Source organism: Calidris pugnax, unplaced genomic scaffold (genome assembly GCF_001431845.1).
Source record: "Calidris pugnax isolate Ruff unplaced genomic scaffold, ASM143184v1 scaffold44, whole genome shotgun sequence".
Lineage (NCBI taxonomy): Eukaryota > Metazoa > Chordata > Aves > Charadriiformes > Scolopacidae > Calidris > Calidris pugnax.
In genome coordinates, this window is record NW_015094506.1 from 7708266 (window position 1) to 7730793 (window position 22528).

A 22528-nucleotide genomic window follows, 5' to 3' on the forward strand; every position below is an offset into this window, starting at 1 on the left:
AAAATTTTCACCTTATGGAGACAAAATTCGCACCGAGATCTCATTGACATGTGCAACTTCATGATCAAACTCCACAGGATGTGATTTTTTTCAATCTACGCAAAACAGACTGTTCTCCTTCCTTCTTTCTTCTCAAACATGGATAATTCCAATTCTTTACTCACAGGAGAAACCACACTGATTTCTGGGGTATCAAATGTGGATTAATGTGCACTGCCTCAGGCCAGATCTTTCTGCACTAGAAAAGCTACTCTAAATTTATTTGTGAAATATATCCTTTTCTTTCAGGAGGTTTCTGAGTCCTTCAACAGGTGAATTCTTGCTGGAGTCCTATCCTTCCTGGTAGTCTATATCCCAGATGTAGAGAAGGGATTTGTAAAAAATTGAAAATCTGAATCTTGATCACTGGGACAATGATAGCACTCCCAGTAGTATGTTTCCTTACAAAGCATGTGGTTTACAGGTAATCCTGCTTGCAGTTGAAGGCAATGGTAAAGTGAGGGGGTGGACTGTGACCCACAGAACAGGAAAATGATCTCAACACTTTTTCAGCTGGGACACCTGCTTCCATAGCTGTGACAGTCTCAGGGGCAAAGTCCTGCAAAGACCCCAGCACCAATGAAAAAGTGAAGCATTTGATACTCAAGAAGAGGAAGCATTGGTCCATAGAGCTGACCTCAAAGCAAGGACATGTTGGAGTTGTGCAGTAGGTATGGGCACTGACAGCTGTAGCATCTTCAGAGAAGACACCTCGGGGAGACCGTCAGCTCCCACCCTTGGGATCCCACTGAACGCTGAACAAAGGAGGAATTGATGCTTCAAATGCCAATGAGATACTGATGTTCTGATGACTGGTCACATAAATCTTTGAGAAGCAGCCAGTTGAATTCCAATTGGCATCTTTAACCTCTAATTTGAAAGAGAAAGGTACCATCTGGCAGTTTCTGAAAAGGCTGCTACCTCCTGCTGTAGAGACTTATAACACTCCCTCTAGAACTGGGAGAAGATGCTCTGGAGCAGGTATACTCAAAACTGCCCTAGGGCACCTGAATAAGGACTTATTGTCAGAGCTCACTGCAAAAAGCCTGGTGTGAGAATAAAAGACCAGCTGACCATCAGCTGGGAGCAGGTATCCTCTGAAAATTACAGTCGTGCTATGTCATCCTGCAGGCCAAACTGAAATAATCTGCCAGTGGGACATAATCATCTCTTATGAAAAAATAATGTTATTTGATAGACATCATAAAATAAACACAATACATTTCTATGAGGATAGTTTCAACTACCAGAAGCTCTACAGGTTTTCTGAGTGGAAGAGGAAAAATCTAGCAACTCTACTCTCTTCTGTCTTTGCAGTGTTTATTCCAGCTAAAGGCTTAGTTGGATAGACCTGGTAATGCCCTTCCAGAAGAGCTTAGAAGAGAGCAAATCTTCCATGGGAAAGCTTTTTATCCAGGCTCTGCAAGAGGATATGTACTTTTAGTAGTAGCAGCAACATTGCAAACAGAGTTGTGGGCATGTGCATGAAGAAGAGAAAGAAATAGAATGGGGATTGATTCTGAATGGCTTGGAGCTTTTGTGCTCACACCTGAGCAAAAGACTCTTCCAAGCATTACCACAACAGCCAGAAATCACTTAGTATTATTACATGGAGGAGTCGGGGGGTGGGGGGAGGAAGAAAGTAAAAAGCAAAGCATCAGTTAAGGACAACTTCTTTAACAGGATATTCAATATTGGTAGATTAACTGATCATAAAAAACCAAAAAAATCAGATGGATGGGTTTATAAAACAGCATAAACCCCGGATCCAGGAAAGTTAAATGGTAAAAGGTGCAGATATATAACATCCCAAATTATAAGCATCTGCAAGACCAGGCTTCCTGGGAAAAATATAAAAAGGGCCTCATAATGTATTTGCTTGTGTATTTTGTTAGATGAACTGTAATCCTGATTTGGAAATTGCATTTTGGTACATCTGTCTTCTAACTTAGGTGTCAGCAACAGTGGCTTTTTTGCAACTAGCCATGAGGTGACAAGATCACTGCAGTTCAATCCTGATCAATATCTGAACCTCAGGCAGGACTATCTCAGTGTGGTCTCTCTGTGATTCGTCAGCATTGGCAAGAGCAGCCTGCTAATCTCAGGAGAGTTAAATCAGTACCAGAGTGTTTTCTAAACAGATGAAAAAAGTCCTCAAGTATCACCAAGGCTTGACAGCATATGTGCACAAATAATGATGTTCCTGTTGCCATAAAGAAACCAATTTCCAGTTGGGTAAGTTATTTCATCTTATGTTATTGGATTATTTTCTTAGTCATTAAGCATTAAAAAAATAATCCTACCAGCAAATGAGCAATTGTACTATTTCATGGCCTCATTGAACTACATTGTCTCATAGAGACAAAACTCCCGTAACTCAGAAGTCTGTTCCTTTGCTGGCAAGATTAATGAAAAAGAAATTCTTCCACAGATGCAGCAATATAGAAATTCAACTGCTTTGAGACCACTACGGCAGGCTCTTACAGTCCCTCCAACAGCTTCAGGACAGTCTCTGGAGAGGAAGGAGAGCAGACTCTGTGGACACCTGTACATCCAAATCCTACTTGAAAGCACTTTTTCTGCCATACCCACTGAATCTTTCTTTTCTCCTGCATAATAAAACCTTCTAGTTCCACTTAGACCTCAGGTTTCAGTCCCAAGAGCATGCTGCTGCTTTTTGGTAACTACCACAGAAAAGGTTAAGGTTATTTTTCACTGTTTAGTTTGTTCTCTAAGGGAATTTACTCTACAACAGAGGTGAATTAAGTCCTTTGAGTTGCTTCATCTCTCCCAGTCTTTCTGCAGCACTGTATGCTTAGGTAACCAGCACCTGAACATTCAGAAGCTGGTACAAGCCTCACAAGGCTTTCTCTCCATCAATATTCTTAGTAGCTATCTAAAAGAATAGATTAAAACCCATTTGCCAAAATTCATGGTACTCTGGGCTGCCAAGAATTTCCTTGGGTGCCAAAGCAAAATTTGTTAGCTTCCCCCAAAGTGCATCTTTTCCCTGAAATCTCCCACAACGACAGCCACTGATATTAATTGAAATTAATTTGGATTTGCAAAGGTGTAAGAAGAGAGGACAGTTTGGCCTGGGGAAAGTTTCTTCACATTCCAGAGGGAACTTCTGAGGAGAAAAATGCTAATTTCCTAGTTTATGAAGATTTTAGGAATGAATTGAAAATAAATAGAAGACAAAAACATGCTTATATTTTAAACAAATCTTTCTGTATTAAAGATTAAGGAGTACATTTTTTTTATACAAACCTCCTCTTCTTCCCAGTCTATCAAGTCCCAGTCATAAGCGATTACTGCTCGCCGCCTTTTCCAAAACTCCAGAAAAACAGTTGCTATAGCAAATAGAAAAAAATACAAAATTGTTTTTAAGTCAAGAAAGCGTTAACTACTATCACAGAACTGTTGAATGAAGCAGTTACATTATTTTCATTCCTTTGCATAAATGGGTTCCTTTGAACAGCAAATCATGCTGATGATCAAAACTGCTTTCAAAATGCATTGCTTTCTAAGGATTACTTTGCTTATTTCAAGTATGATTGAGGCTTTAGAGATTTCATTTAGTGCTAAATGAGAATGTTTAATTTCTAACCAACCAAGGGAGGACTCTCAAAGAATAAAATTGTTCCCGTGAATCATCATTACTAGATATAGTAGATTTCTGATGAAGCTAAAGGTTTCCTGGGGCCATTGTAGATAAAACAGTAACTTTCCTTCTTTGAAGACCGTTTACAACACACAAACCCCAGAACCCAAAGGAAGTACATTACAGTGCATGGGCAAATCTGTAGAGTACTACTGAGGAAATGGGAACTTTTGTTTTACACCATCCTAATCCAGAGAATTTCTTTTACACTACATGAGTGTGTACATGTGGTGTGGCATTAACAGCTGACAATTAAACATTCTGTGCTGTACAGCCCTTACTGACAGAGTTCAAGACAGTATAATATGCGAAACACAACTATGCTTTCCACGACTATGCTTCCATTTTGTGAATGGAAAGAACAATGAAGGAAGCACTCACTCATAGAAGCATGTGTTCATGTTCTGGAGATTAATACTGAGCCTGTTTATGGATAGAGGGTTTTTAATTTTTTTTGGTCAAAAGACCAAACACAAATCAATGGAAAAGCTTCCTCTTCCACTGTGAGGTTTGGCTCTTCCGTTCACTGCTTGCTGAAAAGCATCAGGCTGATAACCACAGAGAACATAAACCTCTTTGTCATAAGCTTGCACAGTATCAGCTGTAACAATGTCACAATAGCCTGGCAATATGTTCCACATCAAATCCTAAAAGGATCTCCTTAATAGACTATCTGCCCTATTGCAGCATATCGATAGTGACATGACATGATACTAAGCACTGGTGTGAGTTTAGTGAAAGTGAATTTTTATCCAGTAAGAGTTATTATATTTTAATGTATTAGCCAATGCAGCTAAGATATACTTAGAAAATTAACACTGTGAGCAGATAAGGTAAGATACCAAAAGCACGTTTCAGGAGACAGCTATTTGGTTTGAAGGCATTTTCATATATCACATCATTCTTTTCCTGAAAGCTGGAGTTACCTTACACCAGGTAATCAGCTGCTTTGATTAAAACTAATAAAGTCAATTCAATCTCCTGAGCCTAATGTGCCTATGACTTTTTGTAATAGTTGCAGTATGATCATTTGGGATCAGCAAAACTAGTAAGTGCTAATGAGACTCTGCTGCTGCTGAACCACCACATTGTTCATTCCTTGACTTGTCTTCTGGTGGAGCTGCTTCTCTCCTATCAGCTCATATTGAATTAATCTGTACAGGAGAAACAAGCAGCCCTGCACTTTTTGGAGACCTGGGAAAAACAAGCCTGATTGATTACTAGCACTCTGTTTCCATTCCAAAAAGTAGCTGGAAGCAGGACTCGAGTGGGCGTATGAGTCCACAGGCATGAGCCTCTCAGATACGCTGGTGCTGAGCTGTACTTCTTTTCTTTCTTGCTTTTCACACACCTGGAGTGAGGAATCTATACATATTATATTTAGTATATTTAGCACCTGTCAGAGTAAGCATGTACAGTTACTGAACCTTCTTTAGAAAGCTATTTTCAATTCATTAAGTTGCAAATAGGATTATCTGCACAGTGCCGTTTTAGCTTTTACTGTGCTACACTTTTCTCCCTTTATTCAGGTCAGTACACACTTTTCCCTTGCTAGATATTTTAAAAAGTGCTATAAATAACCATCTTTGATTGATTCACTGTACTACTGAGGTCTTCTAAGCAGTTTGGTATTTTGAAATTTCTCTGCTGCTTTTCTAGTCAAGTAATCACTAACACTTCACACTTCAGCATTCTTTTCTTACTTTGGCAGCTCAACAGGACACACTTGTACTTATTGTTTTCCCATTTTCCAGTTGGTATGTTTAGACCAGATGCTGAGAATTCTCCAAAAATCCTGCTTGGAATTTGGAATTTCTCATTGACATTAACTCCCAGGTCTTTTGCTAGCTTTTTCTATACTATGCTTGCCCTGCTTCAGAACTGCACCTTGCAGCTCAGTCCTCAACATCCACTTGTACAAACAGCTGTCTTAACATCATTTCCTCAGATGTTTTTGAAACAAGTTGTAATGCTGTCTAGTGATGCAAACGGCCTCTTGCAGCAAATAGCTTAATCCTGACCTTCTCTCAGAAATCCTGTCCCTATTGTATTTCAGAACACCGTTTCATACATCCATCCTGACTTCTGGAATATATTCTATATTCCAAGAATATTGCTGAAAAACTTCCTTAAATTCTGTCTCCTCAGAGAGCAGATCAATGTGAATATTTCATGCTAGAGGCAAGGTTTCTAGGAAAGTAATATCTTTGATTAGACTGACATATATTTAGAAAAATTGCTTCATGTTGGCATTTCTTACTGCCTGAAAAAAAGTGTTAAATCTTCATGCTGGGCCATTTTTTCCCCTCCCAACTTCGCCTTTCAACAAGTGTTCTAAAGCTACTTCCTTTATCAAAGGAAACATGCTTCTAGGTAGACAAGAAGAAATATCAAAAAGGATTTTTCTTTAAGCCCCGAAAGATATGGAGAGACAGAGAAACTGCCATCATCCCACCCTGTTTCTAGCAAAACATCAGAAAGGATAAGTAGCTGGATTCCCCTGTTGGACAGTTACAGAACTTTGTAACTGAGCTTCAGGAAACATCTGGACAGGGACATCTTTGCACTAGCTTTCCCCAGTACTTCAACTGGAAAAGCAAAAGCAAAAGCTACAATTCCATCTGGCTTTACAGCAACGTGATGGTTATCAAATTTACCAATATTTTTTTCTGAGAATGTCTTTTTTTCTGCACTTTAAATGCCAACACTTATTTGGAATGAACATCTTTTTCTCATTTTCTGTCTTTGGTAAGAATCCAGTTCAGACAATAAAAAGAGAAGAGTTTTTTATAGAAATAGGATCTACTTCTTCATCAAACTCAACATGAATCTTAAGGCACACATGAAGGGCAAAGTATAGGTGTTTCCCTCTAGCACAGAAATACAAAAAATGCTATTGCTCCTCTCTTTTGAAAGCTTTGAACATCTGGAAATTATCATCAAGACTGGAGATTCTCAAAAGGAAAAATTATTTTCCAGCTTCTGAGCTGCTGCTGCTGCTGACGTCTCAGTGAGCATCAATGACAATCTGTTCATCAATAAAAAAATGTATTAGTGTTTATGGGGACTTATTGTTTCCTATAAACCACAGAGGTTTATAGCTTTGGTCCTTTTGAGAAGGTTTTTCCTTTCAACAGAAGCTCCAATACAGAAAAGCTTATACAAACTACCAGTGAACACCTTCAGTGCACTGAAGTGAGACTATCTTTTGTACTTCACTACATCAGTTTAAAATGAAAGTTGTTTTAAGTCTTATGTCTTTTGGGTATACCTTAGTAAGTATCAAGTTTTTTTCCTATTATATCAATTATTTTTACTTCTTACAAAGGACTTTGCTAAAACAGGGTAGAAACACAGTAAGTGAGAAATTCAATAATAAATGGGTCAATATATCTTTTGAAGAAAATGTGTTTCTGTTCCATTTTCTCCTGGGACACTTGACAATTTAATCCTTATTTTGATAGGACCTACTTATCCCACAATGAAGCATTATAAAAGATGGTTTCTGTGCTTCAGAGTCCTACAGCCAGGCTCATTGCTGGTCCACAAATCAAGTAGCTCATACTGATACTTGTCACGGTAATTTCTCTCTCAAGCCTGGCCACAGCAGTTTGCTCATCATTTGGAGAAGCATTTTATTTCTGTTTAAAAAGTAAGAAACCCACTTTGTCCATCAGTTAAAGTTTTCTTTAGAGTAAAAGAAGGAAATCATTATACAGACCACCTCTTCATGGCAAGCCCAACCTGACCACACCTGGTTTTGAAAACCCCAAGCAAATGGCTGAGGCTTCTCCCTCAAGATGGGACTTCACTAAGGGATCTAAAGACCGTGAAGAAGGTACTTTAGATAATAAGGCAGTGGCTAAGCTCAAGCTAAAGACATAGCACAATTCTAGCTGCCTTTTTCTGCTTTCATCCTCTTTTTTTTAAAAGCACTGCCATCGTTATTTTATATGCTACTGTCTGCCAAATTGGATCATCTAGAAGGCTGAACTTTTCACAGCCAATTTGTCATGCACTTGCCAGTTGTTTCGTGCTGACAGAAAAAGCATTTTCACAATCAAACTGCTATCATTGTTTCTTCTCTTCCCCTACGATTTACTGAGATGATGGTAATGCCTGCAGCTGCCAATAGGCCTACTGCTGACTGAAAATCCATTTAAGACAGGCAGCAAGCCAGCTCATAAACACAGTACCAGAAAATCCTTGGAAAGTGTGGCTTTCCTTGTTCTAATGCTGCTTTAGCCCTAACTGTATGGAAAGTACCTCCAAAATGTCACTGTCGTCTCAGCAAAGTCTTATTTAAGAAATTACAGTTTGGGTGGAGCCATAGGGTCACCCCATTCCCCAAACCATTACCATTACTCACAACCTCTTTCCTGTTGCTGCCTCTACATCCCTCTTGGCACCAAGATCACAAGCTCAGTGTAAGCCAACAAAAGTGGTGGGGAAAGCTGCTGTCCTATAGTTTCTTCTCCACTAGCCAAATCGTCCAGAGGTCTGCATTTATTAAATTTTTTCTTATCCCTCTCTGGGCTTAGGTGCTGGAGATGCAAGGACAGGCACTGCATTTCTATGTCCTAGCAGGCTGGTGGAGAGATATCCCCAGAGGCAATTTGGCCTCGGAGTCTGACAGTGATGCTGAAGGAGTGGGAGGAAGGAGAAGCTAACCAAAGCGAGGTGCAGCTCCTGTCAGCTAGGGACAGAAAGAGAGAGAACCTACAAGATTTTGCAGGCAGGCATGCTCAGTTTGCTGCCTTCTAGCAACCATGAGACAGGACCAGGCATGGCTACAGGAGTTTACCTTAATTAAAGCTGCTTTTTCTAGAGCCCTGGTTCTGAGCAGTGCTAAAACAAAAGTCCAATGCTGGAGCATAGCTGCTTCCTGAAAGCAGTGTTACTGCTAAGGAGGAGCAAAAGCACTGGTGTAAAAAGCTGCACTCCAAAGACTCACCAGCAGTTAGGAACTGTGACATAATGTTGAACAACGTTAACCCATCAACTTTCCTAGCTGAGATGCAAGTCTGCGCCTCTAAACTGTCTTGGAAATTCTCAACTTCAGTGAGCACATAGAAACATAGAGGTTGGAAAAGCTGAATAACTATCTAAAAAAAAATCTTTAAGGCTTAGAAATTTTTGGTGATTCTCAGCATTGGTGTAGCTCTAAACCAAAGCTGAAATACCAAGGGGAAACAGAAAATCTGTACAATCTGGATTTTTTGCCTAATGTAATTTGTGATATTTTAATACTGTCAATATTACATGTAATGGCATTTATAGGTTTGACTGGTATATGACCTAATTTAATTAGTTAACTAAGACAAAAACATAGTTTTGGAGGAAGGAACTGAGACAGACTGCTGGGCTAATCTATGTTGTCCTGATAGCTCTGATGTTGGCTCCTGATATCTCTTGTGGCTCACTAAAGAGATATACAGTTTAAAATTGAGACTATAAGAATTACTTAGACACCTTTCCAAAGCAGTTGGAGATGTGTGAGCAAGAACAGGAGACCAATGGCTAAATCAGGATAGCTCAAGCACCTGGAGTTGTGAGACGGGTGCCATATTTGAGACATCTCATTCAGCCATTTTCTACAGGTGTTATCCTTCTCTCAGAATGGTAGTAGCTGAGAGTCTGGGCATGCTCAGGGCATGTTTGGGAGCCATTTTGTGTTGCCATAAATTACTGTTTTCTTTTGCCTTCAATTCTGCCTACAAGACCACAGTAGGAAAAATAGTTCAGCTGGAAATACAACTGTCTTATAGGCAAAATTCAGCCGCCATGGCAACAGTTAGACCACTCTCAGATCAATTTTTCATTCAACTAAATCTGCCATTTATTTAATCAGAGTTTTCCTATGTTGCATTATAAGCTTTAAGAAGAAGATTGTGCAATTATTTAATTGCACAAATAATTATTAAATTTTTTAATATCAAAACAAAAACTTACCCCACACCGCCATGAAAACAGCAAAAAAGACAGTCGCTCCATTGTCAAAAAGGTGGGTTACCTGAGGGATATATCAATAGTGTGATTAATTTATGATAATAAGGCTTTATTTTCAATTTTCACCTAATAAAATTAATGTGATCATGAGTGAAGCAGGATCCTTCCCTTGATGTCTGAAATGTAGCTGTCAATTGACAGGACTATTTGCCAGCCTGGCCTGGGACTGACCCCTGCCAACACCATGTGTGACCATTACTTCAGACCCAAAACATTGATTTTATGGAGCCACATAAAAGGATGGATCATCAGGTAATGGTACATGCCAAGGGCACTGTAACACATGCATCCAACACGGGCCTGTTGGAGCAGGCCCAGAGGAGGGACACAAAAATGACCAGAAGGATGGAACACTTCTCCTATGAGGAAAGGCTGAGAGTCAGGGTTATTCAGGCTGGGGAGACCTTATTGCAGCATTTCAGTATGTAAAGGGAGCTTATAAGAAGGATGGAGACAAACTTTTTAGCAGGGCCTGTTGCAACAGGACAAGGGGTAGTGGTTTTAAACTAAAAGAGGGTAAATTTAGACCAGATATAAGGAAGAATTTTTGCAATTGAGGGTGGTGAAACACTGGCACAGGTGGCCCAGAGAGGTGGTAGATGCCATCCTTGGAAACCATAAAGGTCAGGTTGGATGGGGTTCTAAGCAACCTGATCTAATTGAAGACGTCCCTGCTCATTGCAGGGGAGGTTGGACTACATGACCTTTAAATGTCCCTTCCAACACAAACTATTCTATGTTTCTATTCTATTCTATGATCTAGGACATGACCTCTGGGGCTGCTGAATCTCTAAGTGCAAATTACATTTGAGTGCTTTACAACCCAAACTAAGTCCTGGTAAAAGACAATGAATGTTAATATTGACTGAACTTGATCTGTACTTTGAAGATTTTATCTACCCAAGCTCACTAAAGACAAATTCAAAAGGCAAAATTAATGCTTTTACCAGGAATGCATTTTGTCCTGGTTTGAATGACACAGGACTAATTTATCTTATAATGCTTGGGGAAACTGCACTTTTAGAAGACTCTAGTGTCTGAATTTGTGAAAATATTTACTCTCTAGGCAGCTGGGCTATGTGGGTTTCAAGGTTTCAGTCTTTTCAAGCCTTGCCAGGTGTGGTGATGAAGAGGAGTGAGACCTGGGCACTTGAACCAAGCTAGCCAATAAGATTATTTCATATCATGATCATCACATTCAACATAAACTAGAAGGTTTTCTGTGAAGTTCTCTCCTCTTTGATAGTGGCAATCCAGAGAACTTCTTGCCCTGGTGCTGGACCCCAGAGCCCTTCCTTTCCCCCCGAAGCTGTAGTGCTCGCAGTGTCTGACTCTGCTGTCCACTGCTGGGAGTGCACAGCTTCCTGCTGATAAAATGGGCTGAGTATAACCCTTGTGTATTTTACATTGGTATTGGGATCAATATTGGTTCTTTAGTATTATTAATGTTAATTATCTAGTCTTATTCTATTAAATCTATTTATATTTTAGCGCTTCATTTTCTTTGATTTTTTTCTGATTCCCTTCCCAGTGGGGAGGGGTCATTGGGTGATAGAATAATTGTCTAAATGACAATAAAATATTGTGGGTTTCTCAAACCATAACACATTTCTATTTGCATAGTTTAAAACGTACCTTGGCATAAACACAGCTGTCTGACAACCTCATGAAGGGACAGTACTTATCACATATAGGACACATAATGATATCTGTAGCTTGGCAGACTTCTTTACTGGAAAAACAGAAAACACAGAAATTAATAGTTTGATACATAACAATCAGTCTTAAAATGCATTGATAAGTTTCATTAATATTCAGTTACCTACTGAACAATACTGGTTCTGTAACTGAAGTCTATATGTTCATTATGAAGAAATTCTTTACTGTGAGGATGGTGAGACACTGGAACAGGTTGCCCAGAGAAGTTGTGGGTGCCCCATCCCTGGAAGTGCTCAAGGCCAGGTGAGATGGGGTTTTGAGCAACCTGATCTAGTGGGAGGTGTCCCTGCCCATGGTTGGAGCTCAATGATCTTTAAGGTTCCTTCCAACCCAAACCATTCTATGATTGTATGATAACCGCACATGTATAATTAATATTTATTGACTGTCTAAGACTTCAGAGTTTACAGTCATAACTGCAGAGGACAGCTTTTCAAGGCCAGCTCCTTAACCTTTCCAATTTCTCCTTGAGTCAGAAGTGAGCTTTGGTAGGAGGAGGGTGAGGATGACTGTAGATAACACTGTTTGATTTATTCTTGTGGCTTAAGTGTGGAAGAATGTAGAGATGCAGCCTGCAGCAGAAAGTCCGAGGGGTTCTTCATCTGAAGAATGCCAGCCTGTGGTGGATCTTTGGGAAAGGCCTTGAAGAAGGTGAAAATTCCCCACTCTTCTGCTGGCCTGTTAGGACAGCAATGAAGGAGCCCTACATTTTTTCTTACTTCATGCTGTGTTGCCAGCACCATTGGCAACTGGAGTTGGACAAGGAACATTGCCTCCCATGCCAGCTCACTGGGCAAGAAACGTTGCCTCCCATCCCAACCCAGGAACACAAAACAAGGAAAGCTCAATACTGAGTACCTTATGAGAATCAAGTGCGGTCTTCCTGAGTATTCATTCAACAGTTCAAAATGAAATAATTAACAATTCATATGAAGATCTCTTAAATTATTCATAAGAACTCACAGCTGTAATTTCCCTTATAAAAGTGCCCACGTTACCTGACTTGGCAGTGGTTCAAAGTGGTGACTCCATACAAAAAGACAAACAATCCAATGAAGGCAGCTGGGAAGAGCATCCCTGTGTACCAGCCTAACCAGGCAAAGTACAGCCCAATTTTCTCACCAAAGTACCGTCTGTTTTAAAACACAACACAGTGAAGTTACCTGCTAATTAGAATAAATCTGTTTAATCTTGCTTGTTAATAGAAAATAAATATTGCTATTGTATCCAAAGAGTAGATTAGAGAGCAAAGTCAGAATTTGCTGAAGAAAAAGCCTGCATTAGGGTTCTAAATCCATACACTAAGGGATCTGCCACACGAATGAACTTAAAAATGAATTTAAAAATTCACTAACCACAGATTACAGGGAGATGAGTGGGAAACTCAGAAAGGAAACACTGAGTTCATTTTAAAAATCTAGTTCTTTGTGTTTGGGAAAATGATAGCTTGCTTTGCCTTTTGGCTGTGTAACTGTACTTCTCAAATAATTGTATTGAAGTCAGTTTCATCCCTAAAAGTGGTGTAATAGCAAAAATTATTTGGCCCCAAATTATTTCTAGGAAGTTAACTAGAGGTTATTCTCCAATCCAGTTTATTTTTATTTGATTATTTATTTTCTTAGCTCAGTTCCTGGAAAACTAGTCTCGTGATTCCATCACAGGTGGAAATCAAAGTGCAAGTGGGGTCCAACAAGTATCTTTATGTATCATCTTGCACTAATTTGAGGAAAGAAGTCTGAATTAATCCTGATTTGTTAGCTATATTGCTTAAAAGCTAACAGCAAAGTGTCCAGGAAGCTCCTATTTGTTACATATTAATTAGCACTTTTCCTCTTCCCAAACACAACCAAACCTTTATTTATGGGTTAAAGAATACATCAAGCATGTATTGCTGCTGGACTCATCAGCATAGGAGCAGGCTGCATGCACTGTCCTGTGTTTGATGGTCTTGTGCACAGTAGGCTGATGATAAGATTAGGATACTTTACAAATCAATATGCAATTATCATGACCACAATGAAGATTTTAGGAGATTATTCACAAGATTAGTTTTAAAGAAGGTGGCAAGATGATATCCTTGCACTTTAGAGACTTTGCAGACAACTTAAACTCATGTATCAACTGAATTAAAGAATAGCTGCTGCTGAAAACCCACTTTTGTGGTAATGATGACATTTCTGATCTGTCCAGAGCCAATGAATGCAGTGAGCCAGTACTGCTAGCTCCTTTATGCTACCAGAAACATCTTTGGTCAAACTTTCACAGTAAGGAGGAAAAGACTCATGATAGGCTCTAGGTCTGGAGGCATTGGAGAAGAGAAAGAAACACTTGGTCTGGAATAGACAAAATCATCAGTTTTCAAAAGCAGATAAAAAATTTCCAGTGTGGGCAATATCTGTCTGAGCTGAGCTCATGCTCTACTGAATGATACTGACCTATGCTGATTATTATCATTGGAGTTTGCCAGCACTGTATGAGAAGCCAAATATTGTCATGTTGGTTTTGTTCTTCCATCATTCAACAGAGACTCAAACTTACAGGCTAAAGAGGTTGCAAGCTAACAATAACGTGCTCAATTCCGACAAGGGCAGCAGGCCTAGTTGTAAAAAGACACACTGGAAGCTTTTTGAACCCTGACTTAATAATGTTAGTGAACCCTTTGGCCTAATTATTTACCTGTCACCTAGGATGTCAAGCTGTGCCTGCTCCACTGGAAAAGAAAGCTCACATTCTGAGCTTACTTCCACTAAATATTTATGGACCTATTTTTCTGAATGTACATAGTTCAAAGTAGTGAAGCAAACCTAACATTTATCAAGATTTATTTTTTTATTTCATTCCCTACATTCAAGGATGAATGCTTCCTCATTCCAACCCCTGAGCCCCCTGAGTTCATGGCAAACTGCATCCCCTATCTTGTTGAGCCTTTCCATCTAACAATGCAAATCATAGTACTCCATTTTTGATCTTGAGATCAAGCAAAGAGCTTCATCCTAGATGAAGACCCAAGCAAGGTTAATTGTGTGCAAAAAGAAGAATGGTCATTACAGGGAACAAGTCAAATTTCTGCAATGAAAACAAACGGCATCTGAGTCCATTTGTGAGCGTGGTTTTAAAAATAAGTCCTGGATGTTGGCATTACTTTAATACATATCAGTTTAAATATGGACAAACAGCCTTGATCTTACATTATCTCACAGCTGTTATTCCACAAGCTGTACTACTGTAATTTGCATCAGGATCAAGTTAATATTTAATTTCTTCTGGCCCTGTAGTTAGCATATTTTTCTATAAGTCTTTGCTCAGATACCACTAGGATGAGTGCTATAGAAACAAACTATGGCAGTAACAAGGTCTTTGGAGGCCTTCCTAGGTGCCATATTCATAGAAGTTTCACATTTATTCCAATTCATAATTGAGTTAGCCTGGGATCATCATCACCCTCAGGAGATGAAGATGTTTAGAAATACCTTTCCCACTCTCTTCCTTCAAGTTGCACCGAATATGAGGAACAAGCTCTTTTGTTTCTCCTCTGTCACTATATAAAGAACAGAAATTTCATATAGCTCTGCACACTGATGACATTGCTCTTAACTGCACGCTGGTACTTTACTCAGAAGTCAGTAATGTACATGATGGAGTCTAGGGATTTTTTTCCTAGGGTGCATCACTGTGCGTTACTTATACCTAAATTCCATGTTTTAACACTCTCCTCAGTGAAGACCTCTTTGAAATTTTCCACCTTTGACAACTTTTGCATTTTTGTTAACTTTGGTGTCTTATTACCATCCAAAAATGTTATGTGTCTTTTATGGTTCTCCACAACTAACCTATAAAGCACAGACATAAAAAAACCCCAAGCCCCTAACAGAAAAATCCATCTCTCCTACCCTCATATATGCTGTACCTTTAGAATAATAATAATAATAACACAATTCCAGCTTGGTTTTATGCTAGCATGTATACTAGCCCTTCAACATCACCTACCTTAACAGTGAACTGTTATCTCCCCTCACCGCATTCCAATGGTAGAACTATCACAGACCTAACTGGGCCAAGATTACAACCTCAGTGTTTATCAATAAGGCACATTTTAGAAAAGCATTCAGACCCATAAAATGTGATATTGGATTCCTCTGTGATCAGTGACCTTTATTATATCATCTTTTGCTTTCAGGATGCCTAGAAGGGAGCCATGGAGCTAGAATATAAGCAGGTTTGGACTCAAGCCAAGAACCTATCTATCTTCATTAATCCTTTTTCAAGTCAGAATGAAATCCCATAGAGAACTTTTTGCATCACAGAAACAAGTTGTGAGGGAACTAGAGCTTTCCAACAGGTGTTTTGGACACACATAGCTGTCATGTTACGTCAGGAGCAATGGAGAGGGGAGGAAGGCTTGACAGGAGATTGAAAGGGAGTTGTCAGCTTGCAATCAAGTAATTTAGTAGAAACATGGAGTAAAATGCAAGTTACCCAGGCATTACTTTTGCTTTCAGGTTCATTTATGTAACTTTACAATCACTTTATAAATATAGTTTTTCTCCCTCCCTTTTTGTCCTGTAAATAATATGCACAAGCAGCAGGAACAATTTATGCACAATCTAGAGGAAAGCACCTATGCACAGAAGTGTGAAGGAGGTGATCCAAAGCTCCCAGAAATCACTGCAGCTGTTTCCATTGATTTACATGGTCCTAGAGCACATAAACATACTATGTCCTGCCTCTTTCCAACTGCTATCAATTCTAAGGATCTTAAGTTATTCTTGTAAAGTAACTATGGATACTAAATTCCAACAGAAGGGTAATTAAAATCATAGTACCACATCTGTTGATTAATAAGAATGCCTTTGCAATTGTGCCAAGTCTGCGTCTTCACATACTGCCATGTGTTTCAAAGCAGAGTGAAAGCAGAATGATGCAATTCTCCTCCAGTGACTTTTTCTCATTTATTTCTAGTGGCTAGTATCTCCATAGCAGTCAGCTGATGAGATTAAATGAAATCTGGGAGGCACCAAATTGACAGCACCAGAGATGTAAGGCCTCATTTTAACAGCTAAGGAAAAAAACCCCAGCACCAAGTTATGAACAATTTTGCTCACCATTGTGGCAACTTGGCTTTAAGACGGAAATATCATATCTGTTAATGAGGTAATTATATTATCTAAATCTAATTTACCCCTTAGCCTTTCTAAAGCATATAGTAAAGGGGAATGTCAGCCACCAGCAGTAAGTTCTGGACAGATTTCTGTGACAGAATTAATATCCATCCACTCCCTTTGTACAGACAACACTACTTTCAAGCACACCCCACATGGCTGTTGGTACAGCAAAAAAATTTAAAAGTTGCTCCTGCTGCAGAACTGGTACTAAAAAAGCTTCTGTTTAAAGTTCTGAGTGAAATGAACAACGGGTCTTGCTGGTGTTGTCAGCTCTTCAAGGAAAAATCTCCAGCTCACTAGATGTGTGAGCTGCTGAGAGTGGCAGCAGACAGAAAAGATTTGGCAGGAACTAAGGAAATGAGAGGGATCTAGCATCTGTGAAGTGAGAAAAAGGCATTCCCTCCCCTTTCCTGCCACCCCTCCTTCAGTGAATTCATGGCAGCCATGGGTGCACTCCAGGCAGCAAAGGGCAGGCTGGGCTAGGGCTGCAGCTTTGAACCCTGCAGAGCTCTATGGCTGCAGCTCCCCTGTCCTCCTTGGGTAAACAGCTACTCTGAAGTATCACAGGACACCCATGACCTTAGCCAGGGGGTCTGCTATTTTGATTGCTTTTTTTCTTTGCAAACAGCTGTGGAAAAATCTGTGGATGTCAGTGTCTGATAAAACGCTAAGGCACCTTAGAAAATCTTAAACGGCAAACCTAGGCTACTCAAGAAGGCTGCTACCAAGGTCCAGAACAATCATGTGTCTAACCTTGCTCATTCTGTTACCATGTATTCTCATGCTTAAAAAGCCTGATTGTCCATATTCATAAACCAAATTAAACCAAAACTCAGATATTGGCTCAACAAAACTTCCATAAACAAGAAATGTTGATGAAGAACAGTAGTCCTGACCACCATGGACAAATGTTTAAAAAACATCGTAAAGGTAAGCTGTTTATACTCTGACATTAGTATCTTATTGTACACTGAGACATTTAAGATAAAAAACTTCAGTATAACTGTGGTCTCCTCAGTAAATCAGCAATTTCTATAGTGTAATTTGAGAAAAATTCCCTATTTCTGTCCAAGCCAGTATATTAAAAAAGACATAAGAAGCTTTCAGGATTAAATGAAGAGGTACAAATACATTACTTTGTTTTCTAAAGCATTTTAAAAATTACATGACTCGGTAAAAATTTTTTATTGTATTTCACTCTGAACTTTTTCTCCATGGAAATTGAACACCCCCTGTTTTATGAAATGGATAAATTTTACACAGCCTTAATCAGTAACACTGTCTGTCTCCCGGGCAGCCCTCTACAAGTCTTTCTATCTAGAAGAAATTTTGAGAATCAATAAAAGCAAAGGTTTCTATCAGTTACAGGACTTATAAAAGGGGAAATTAACATATTGGACCAATTACATGCCCTGTATGGCCCTTCCAAATGGCTGATGTATCAGTATCTTCAGCGATCCCAATATATCTTACGACTTTATTAATAGGCCCTTGTAATTTCATATTCTTCTCTTCAAGTAAAGAAAGCCCATTAGTGCCCAATAATAGTTCTGCCAATATGACCAGTAAAGGCTCTGTCTCTCTTTATATGCATAAAAGATATGTAATCCTCCATTAGCACATGCAAGCCTATTTGAAAATATTTAAAAGGCCTATAAGAATTTGGAGTTGTGTCTCAGTCTTTCTCAGTGTTTCTTCTTTGTGGGCTACTTCCAAGATTCATATAAATCCAGACTGTGGTGGTGTGGCTGCACTGAGTTGAAGGGAGGTGGTACAGGAGAGACTTCTACCCATTTACCACTGCTGCTGCTGAACACTCAACGACTGTGAGCTCTGCTACATGCCATTTGTAAGCATCATTAAACTTCATCCAGAGCTCCTTCTGTGGTTGCTTTTTGAAAAAAAAGATCTTGTTGATAAGAGCCTGTTTTTCAATAAAGCGATGCTCTGAGGAGGAAAAAGAACTCCTGCAGTGGATAGACATGCAACAAAGTCTACTCAACCTCCACAGATTTCTCCCTTTTTTTCTCTCTTAAATATTCTGCAAACCTTTCATTAGAAGTTATGGTGTCAGGAAACTCTAGAAGTAAACTTCCTTCACTTTCAGCTCCTCCTACAAGCTCCTCTATAGATACTTCTTTGAATGTAGGGGCACCATCAGTTTTTAAAAAACACATGAATTAATTCAGCTTTTCATGGTTTTGTCAGAAGAAAGATAACCTATGCTCAAAGCACCTAGAAATGTGACACACTAAATGCAGGAAAGTCTTACCTCACAAGGTCCAGTGGTTGGTATTTATACCACACTCCCCAGGAAGCCCAGCACTCATAGAGCAGGTGTCTGTGGTTTTCTGCCCCATGTGTTCTTATTGAATTCTTACTTCTGTAGCTTCCCTAAAATACAAATCTGGACATTACTGAACAACAATAGCAAAAAAGAATATCTAAGAAATTTCTCTCACTAGTGGTACAGATAACACAATTTATGCAAGCTCCATATTTGTCCACCAAAAACTAAATATGACATTAAAAGGACAATTTCCTCTGACTTCAGTAAGACTTGAGATTATTGCTCCCAAAAATTTATGGTAAGTGGTGTTGAAGTCAAAGGCTATGCATTGGAGAATCTCAAAAACTACAGCATGATACTTTTCCCCTCTGAAAATATACTGATTTATCAAACTCAAATACTTTTTACGAACAGATGCAGAGCAACTCTCTTTATCACCTCTTTTTTCAAGAAAAAAAAGCATTTTTTTTCCAAGAAAGAAGCATTACTAAATGGGAGGGATGTTAGAGGCAGATGCAGAAAGCAAAAGAGAATAATAACATTAATAAGATTGAGAATAAAAGATTACACAATTAGGAAATCAATTTGTGGTAAATGTCAGTTCAAAAAGAAAAAAAAAAGACTGAGAAAAATACCTCATGAAGAGGAAATGCAGCTTCATAGGAGCCATTACTGAGCAATCGATTCAGACCTAAGAATCAAAAGTACCCAATTATTTACCAATAGGACCAACAAAACTGCTAAGTAAAAAGCAAAACACATTCTTATAACAAGCTGGCTAAATGAAGTTTGAAGCCCATTGACAGTAAAAGAGAAATGTAGAAAAATTCATCTTTTATAGATTTTGATGAACTAAGACATAATATAAGCAAAGACTTGGTAAAATATTAATTATAATCTATCATTTATTATGCTGGACATTTAGAAATCCATTTTCCAAATCCATCTTTAGCGTAACTTCAGTGAAATCAGGGACCTCACACTAGGATTGAAGTTTGACCCCATAAATTATGGTCTAAGGAAGCTATTTAGATGAAAGGCCATACTTCTCGGGATCTGAAAACTTCAGGGAAGATCTTTACATTTTTGAACTGTAGGACAGTAAACGAACTGAAAATCTTAATTTCTGTATGATAACAACATTGTAAAATATGGTCAGTTTATGTCTTACAAAAGCTGCTGGACTAACAGACAGAATAGGAACAAGACAGGCTTCAGTAGTACAAGACCAGAAAATATACTTGAACCTGAGCAAAAAGGATTGCTATCTGGCACAAAAAAGTGATCATACACCCGTCTCAGTCAGGCCTTGTCTCTCTTTAATGAGAACCTCGAGAGAAATAATGAATGATTGCTGAGATGTCGGCACTTCTCACTCAGAAAGTCACCAAAATAGGACTGAACAAATATCAAGCAATGCAAAACTAAACACTGGCACTAACAACCTTTAGGCATTTGAATCCCATTGACCAAGAATGCTGATTCCTTTCGCAATTCACAGGAGAATGACAGCGGCAAGAACACAGCACTGAAAAGTATTCATCCAACATAGACAGCACCTTCAGTGATTGCATTAGTATCTGCTTGGCAGAATATGCTTTCTTCCAAAGTCCCTGGCAGAAAAGCAAAACCCATTCAGCTGAGCTGGGCTTTGCTCTGCCCAGTGATCAATGCAAGGTTGTGTTCATGGTAGGCACATCACAAGTAGATATATGAGGGAGCTTGAGGCAGGCAGGGACTGCAAGCGTGTTTGTTAAATGCAATTGCTGCATGCACTGCATGAATCCTTCCCTCTCTTCTCTCCCCTCTGCTCGCTGACATTGCTCAGAGCTACTACTGTCATTCCAGGAGCAGAGGAAGAAACAAGTTCTGGGATGTTTCTCTATCTCTTGAGGAAGGATAGGGTTTAAACAGCAGGGGAATTAAACAGACTGCCGAGTTTTATGGGGATTGCCTCTCTGTGATGCCCCAGTCTCTATGCGGTACACAAACGGTACGTGCTCTGTATCACAAGACAAAGAGGGCCACCGGTTTGTACTCCAGCTCTCCTCTGTCACTGTCTGCTTTTTTTGGATCTGCAGACGTGCCTCTCCAAAGTTCCAGTCCATCCACTGTTTGAAAGGGATGCTACAGTTATGCATGGCATCCTTTCCACTGAGGACGTCATTGGTGATCTCCCTTTTGACTTACAGCAGCTAAAGAGATACAGAACCTTCCATTTCCCTTAGGGATGGACAAGTATCCCGGGAGAAGCCCTACAGGGTGAGATGTACAGCAGCACACATCTTGCCATCCTTCCAAATACATTTTTCTGAAGGAGTAAAAGCTTTTTCACATGAGTTTATCTGCTTCCCCAGAGTCCTTAATCTGTACATATTTCTTGCTTATGTCAGTCTCTTTCCTTGCAGAGGTGATAAATCCCATGTGGTGACATATGTGCCTGTGAAAGTAGCCTGATATTGCAGGGAAAAGGTCAGGTCTTCCAGGCATAGCCCCTACAACAGCAGTGGGTGAGATGTCTACCCAACGCAAAACTGTAGTAGATGTCTACTCAGCTCAGAACTGAGGTGATTAAAAAGGAAGCAAACAAGTCTGTTACAAGCCCAGGCAGACTTATCCTCTTTTTTTTTTGGTGGGACTTAGCACCCTCATGGCTAAGGGGTTGCTCTGCACTTACCAATTTTATTTTTCCCTTCTTCGTATTTCACTCTCTGTAAGATATGGTGTACAATTCTACTTCTTGTAGCATTATTGAAGAAAGTATCTTTGTTGTGTATGATGAAGCTATATAAAAATACAAACAAAGGACGTCTCAGGAATATTTAATAACAGGTTTAAAGCAAATACTGAGTTCCATTACTTTCTATAGCACACAAAAAATCTACAGTATGCGAGAAAGTGCAAGGAATACTAAAGAACACCAGGTTAAGTGAGATGATTCACTGGATGAGATGATGTCAGTAACAGTATTCTTTCCCTAACAAAGAATTACATGGAGAAGTCAGGAGAAAGATCAAAGATGTTTAAGCATTCATTATGATAAGGATCAATTTTAGATCATTCACTGAAAACTACAAATTACTTGCACAAAGATTTGCAAAAGCATAAGATGTGTAAGTGCAGCTGTAGAAATTCACATTTGATTTCTCTTGCAGGCTTCTTTATTATACTTTACCATTAAGAGTCAGATGGAAACATCTACTTGGTAAACCACTCTTGCTGAAAATCAAATACTATGTTAGTGATGGAAAATACATACTCCTATATTTAGTCCTGGAAGCTAAAATAGAGTAGAAAATTAGCTTTCAGGAGATACTTACGGAGTTATGAATAAATGCAGGTTCAATAGTTTAGACAGATTTGTGAGAGTCCGGGAAATTAAAAAAAAAAAAAAAGCCAAAAAATATATCGTATTGGCTGGCATAATATATTTTATATAGATTTCTTAATACCAATATACATACTCAAGGAAAACAAGATGTTTTAGAATATCATCATAATCACTGGAAAAATGCAACCAATATCAATTTTTAGAAATACTGTTTCAACTTGTCAATTAAATACTGCTAAAGAATTCTTACAGTTGCTAGAGGTGTGTAGGGCTTCAGCATAGACTGTAAAAGTCATTTAGACGCTTAAGTGGTA

The 22528-nt window shown here is 39.1% G+C and overlaps 1 protein-coding gene across 8 annotated transcripts in view; it reads right to left on the minus strand.

Moving 5' to 3' along the window:
* The window catches only part of ANO4 (anoctamin 4), a 198168-nt gene that overhangs the window by 33409 nt on the left and 142231 nt on the right, over positions 1–22528 (minus strand). For all 8 annotated transcript variants that reach the window (XM_014964207.1, XM_014964206.1, XM_014964204.1 and 5 more), the window contains 7 exons: positions 21561–21667; positions 19519–19574; positions 18866–18987; positions 12430–12564; positions 11348–11444; positions 9656–9716; positions 3310–3392 (listed from right to left, as the gene is read on the minus strand). In XM_014964207.1, coding sequence (XP_014819693.1) covers positions 3310–3392; positions 9656–9716; positions 11348–11444; positions 12430–12564; positions 18866–18987; positions 19519–19574; positions 21561–21667 — 661 coding nt within the window. The remainder of the gene's footprint in view (positions 1–3309; positions 3393–9655; positions 9717–11347; positions 11445–12429; positions 12565–18865; positions 18988–19518; positions 19575–21560; positions 21668–22528) is intronic.